The 3,259-nt window shown below is 39.5% G+C and overlaps 1 protein-coding gene across 2 annotated transcripts; it reads right to left on the reverse strand.

The window, feature by feature from the left end:
* Window positions 1–719: 719 nt before the first annotated feature.
* Window positions 720–2,821, reverse strand: LOC148878171 (putative xyloglucan endotransglucosylase/hydrolase protein 8). 2 transcript variants are annotated; one of them, XM_088950143.1, is made up of 4 exons: window positions 2,209–2,821; window positions 1,918–2,018; window positions 1,565–1,767; window positions 720–1,325 (listed from the first exon to the last, which is right to left on the reverse strand). In XM_088950143.1, the coding sequence occupies exons 1-4, from the start codon at window positions 2,393–2,395 to the stop codon at window positions 923–925; spliced, it is 894 nt and encodes a 297-aa protein (XP_088806269.1). In that variant the 5' UTR covers window positions 2,396–2,821; the 3' UTR covers window positions 720–922. The 2 variants fall into 2 exon arrangements, with proteins under 2 accessions (XP_088806269.1, XP_088806278.1); XM_088950152.1 differs by having other exon boundaries at window positions 1,918–2,048; window positions 2,209–2,485.
* Between the last annotated feature and the right edge of the window lie 438 nt (window positions 2,822–3,259).

Below are 3,259 nucleotides of genomic sequence, written 5' to 3' on the forward strand. Positions count from 1 at the left end.
CAACTTTCTATCAATCTTTTGGAGTGTTGTCTTCACTTGATATGTTTGCAGTTACCAATGATGAATGGACAGGCTACCCTGCTGTCTGCTGTCTATGCTTTATCAGATATCCGAAAAAATAACAGAAAAGTATGGACAGGCCTAATGCAGATTTCTGATTCCCACTGTAAAGCTATAAACATTCAGAAGGTCTAAAAACTACAATCTGTGCACCCATATCCGCCCGTAAATTGGCATCAATTCCAAGCTAGCACCTACCTTAAATGTACTTTGAGCCTATAAATTCTGACCCTGGGGTTATCGGTCATTCTCCCAAAAATAAAGGTTTATTCGAGAGAGGACTGACTAATGACTAGTGCAAATAGAAACTAAAAGAACAGGGGAATACCAAAGCTAAGTGGTAAGAAATGTATCTAAGAAGTAATTTATCAGAAAAAATGGCTCTTAACACCACACTGTAAATGGACTGGATTCCTATAGGATATGTTCGATCAGGTAGAAAATAAGAGTGAAACAGAAAGTTGAGAGAAAGTTCTTAACAGACTTTGTGAAATTACTTTAGAACTTTCCATCAACTTTCTGCTTCTCTTATTTTCTGTCAAACCAAACACAGCAGTGATTGACCCCAAGTAGTTGGGATTAAGACTCAGTTGAGTGGGGTTGCATAAACATGGTTTAAAAGTTAAATCACACGGTGGGTAAGGTAGAGAAACTCCAAATTTCAAACTTGGCCTCTTTTTATTATTTAAATATATACCATTTGGAGAGTTACAAATAATAATTACTATCTATCCATAAAAAAATCAGTACTAAGAACCTCCCAAAAATACCTTAACTATTTATGAATATGAATAACTGAAAGAAAAACCTGAAAAAGGAAAAACTAATAAAGAATCTATGTGTTATTTGTCTCTGAGTGTCATCAATCCCAGGGGCTTATCGAGCACTCCCATGGTTGCTCAGGGTACCTCTGAGTGTCCTTGCAATAATCATAGATAACCAGATTCCTCTGAACCCAAGCATAGTCCTCCTTCTGAGAATCTGAGAGGTGCCAAGCTTCGTATTGATCCCACCAATTCTGGGTCGTGGTAGAAACACAAGCAGGGTAAGGATCTTCCCACTGGCAACCATCGACACTGAAGTCCTTGTAGGAGGAGACAAAGGGGGCTTTCTTCCAATCTGTCTTCTCAAGCCCACCCCTTGTTGCCCAATCGTCTGCATTCCATATACTTGAGAAGATCCACATGGGCTTCTCATTGGGGAAAAAATTGTTTGATTTCTCTGTGTTCTTATACACCCTTATGGGCACTCTGTCCACGAAGAATCTGTTAAAGCAAATCAAAGTAACATCTGATCAGTTAGCCACAGTGTTTAGAGTATTACTAATCGATCTTAGAGTTTTGAAGAAAACTGTTTGGTTAAATCCCATTAACCAAATTCTACAGATCATGCCTGGCAATGCTTAAATATTTTATTAATCTGCAGTACTGTAGTCAAGCTAAGCAGGTTCCCTGTAGACTTGAACGAATTGTTTAGTTAAAAAAGAAAAGATTGAAGTACTTACATAATTTGATGGTTGTTCCAGAGAACGGAGTAGGTGTGGAAGTCCTCGGTGGGGTCAAACCAGAGCATGTGTCTCATCTCACGCCCTCCAACCCCGTTCTTGTAAACGTTAGTCTGTATTGTGTAGGGCTGCCCTGTTCTGTTCCCCAGGAACTCGAAATCTAGTTCATCCCTCTCAGGCCCAGCTCCTGGATCCGAACACATCTGTTAAAGGTAAGACAAAAGCATACATTGATCCATCAAATCAAATCTCTCCTTTAATAGTTCAGTTCATTGCAAATGAAAAAGTGAAGCTTTAGAGATGAAGCTATCAGAACAACTTTGAAGAAGTAATCTCTATGCTGTATGACTTACGTAATATGCCGTGACAACACCGGCAGAGTCGCCTCCTACCAACTTGAGCTTCATGCTGAACCACCCAAATCTGTATTTCTGCTTCGTCTGGAACCCGCAACCTATTCTCCTCATGGTCGAACACAATCAGACTTCAAAGAATGGGAAGAATGATTGGGTTTAAATCATGAAACCCAATTAGAAAAAAAAACCGTTCAATCAATGAAGATTTCAATGGAGATTGTAAATAACAGGTTGGAGAACGAAGAAAGACTTGTTTATATTTTCTCGAACTCTGTGGTTTTTCTGTACCTGTATCTTTGTCGAGGGAGAGATACCAGATCTGTCCATCTTGGGAGGTACTGAAATGGTCCTCAGACCACATTATATCGAAGTTATCTTGGAACGAGAACGACCCAACTGCTTCCGATGTAAAACAGGACGCCATGAGAGAAGCAATGCCTAGAAGAATGGCCAGTGGAGATACCCTTATTTCCATTCTGGTCTCCTGAGAAGAGGGAGAAGCCTTACTTTGGGTGAGTGAGCGAGAGCGCGAGAGAGAGGGGGGACCGAGGGGTAATCACTTATCGGTTGGATCACTGAAAATAAATGATTTATATACAATGACAGAGTCTGTCTGCAAGAGACTGTTCATCACGCACGCAAGGATACAACTCAAAGCCAACTTTTTTCTTTGTTTTATTTGTTGAATTGCCAGTTATAATAATAGAATGGTAAAAAAAATGTCAAAGTCTACACTGGGAAAATGATATACTGTTTTGTTCTGTCATTGGAAATTAGAACTTTAGAAGCTCACCGTGAGATGGGCACCTGCCAAGGATTTCTGTTTTTTAAGGCTTCTGAGTTTTGACCTGAGGCCTGAGGGAGGGACTCTGCTGTAGTTGAAGATGAGCCGAGTTTCCACGGTCCATTTCCAGATTTCCTCTCATCCATTCCATCATAATAAAAGATAAGAGAGGTTCAAATTTCACATTTTCTATAACACACATTAAAAAACAAAGAAAAAGTCTGATAACATCATGGTTTTGAAAACCGGATTGGACTGGATGGTTGGACCGATCAACTTAGAACCAAACAGGCAATCAGTTCCATTTCACTCAAAAACCATTAATGGGCCAAAAACCATTAATTTGGTCAGCAATTCACTGACCCGGGCAGTCAAACAATCAATCCATCGACCCAAATAATAGTTTTTGACTTTTTTTATTTTAATTATTTTTTAAATCAGAAAGGACTAAACAGTTGGACTGTTTGACTAGGGAACTGGCCCGTAAACGGTTTCATGTCCGGTCCAGTTTTTAAAATCTTGGATAATACTATACCGATGGTATGATAATCATGT

Source organism: Nelumbo lutea, chromosome 1 (genome assembly GCF_056320005.1).
Source record: "Nelumbo lutea isolate HS-2025 chromosome 1, American lotus-T2T, whole genome shotgun sequence".
NCBI lineage: Eukaryota > Viridiplantae > Streptophyta > Magnoliopsida > Proteales > Nelumbonaceae > Nelumbo > Nelumbo lutea.

What these genes read in the sequence shown, in the direction of transcription:
- LOC148878171 (XM_088950143.1), bottom strand. Translation starts at nt 2,395, where the DNA reads ATGGAAATAAGGGTATCTCCACTGGCCATTCTTCTAGGCATTGCTTCT. An exon ending in CTCCCTCGACAAAGATACAG is followed by an intron (nt 2,019 to 2,208) that starts GTACAGAAAAAC and finishes TGAGGAGAATAG; the next exon opens with GTTGCGGGTTCCAGACGAAG. An exon ending in GTGTTGTCACGGCATATTAC is followed by an intron (nt 1,768 to 1,917) that starts GTAAGTCATACA and finishes TACCTTTAACAG; the next exon opens with ATGTGTTCGGATCCAGGAGC.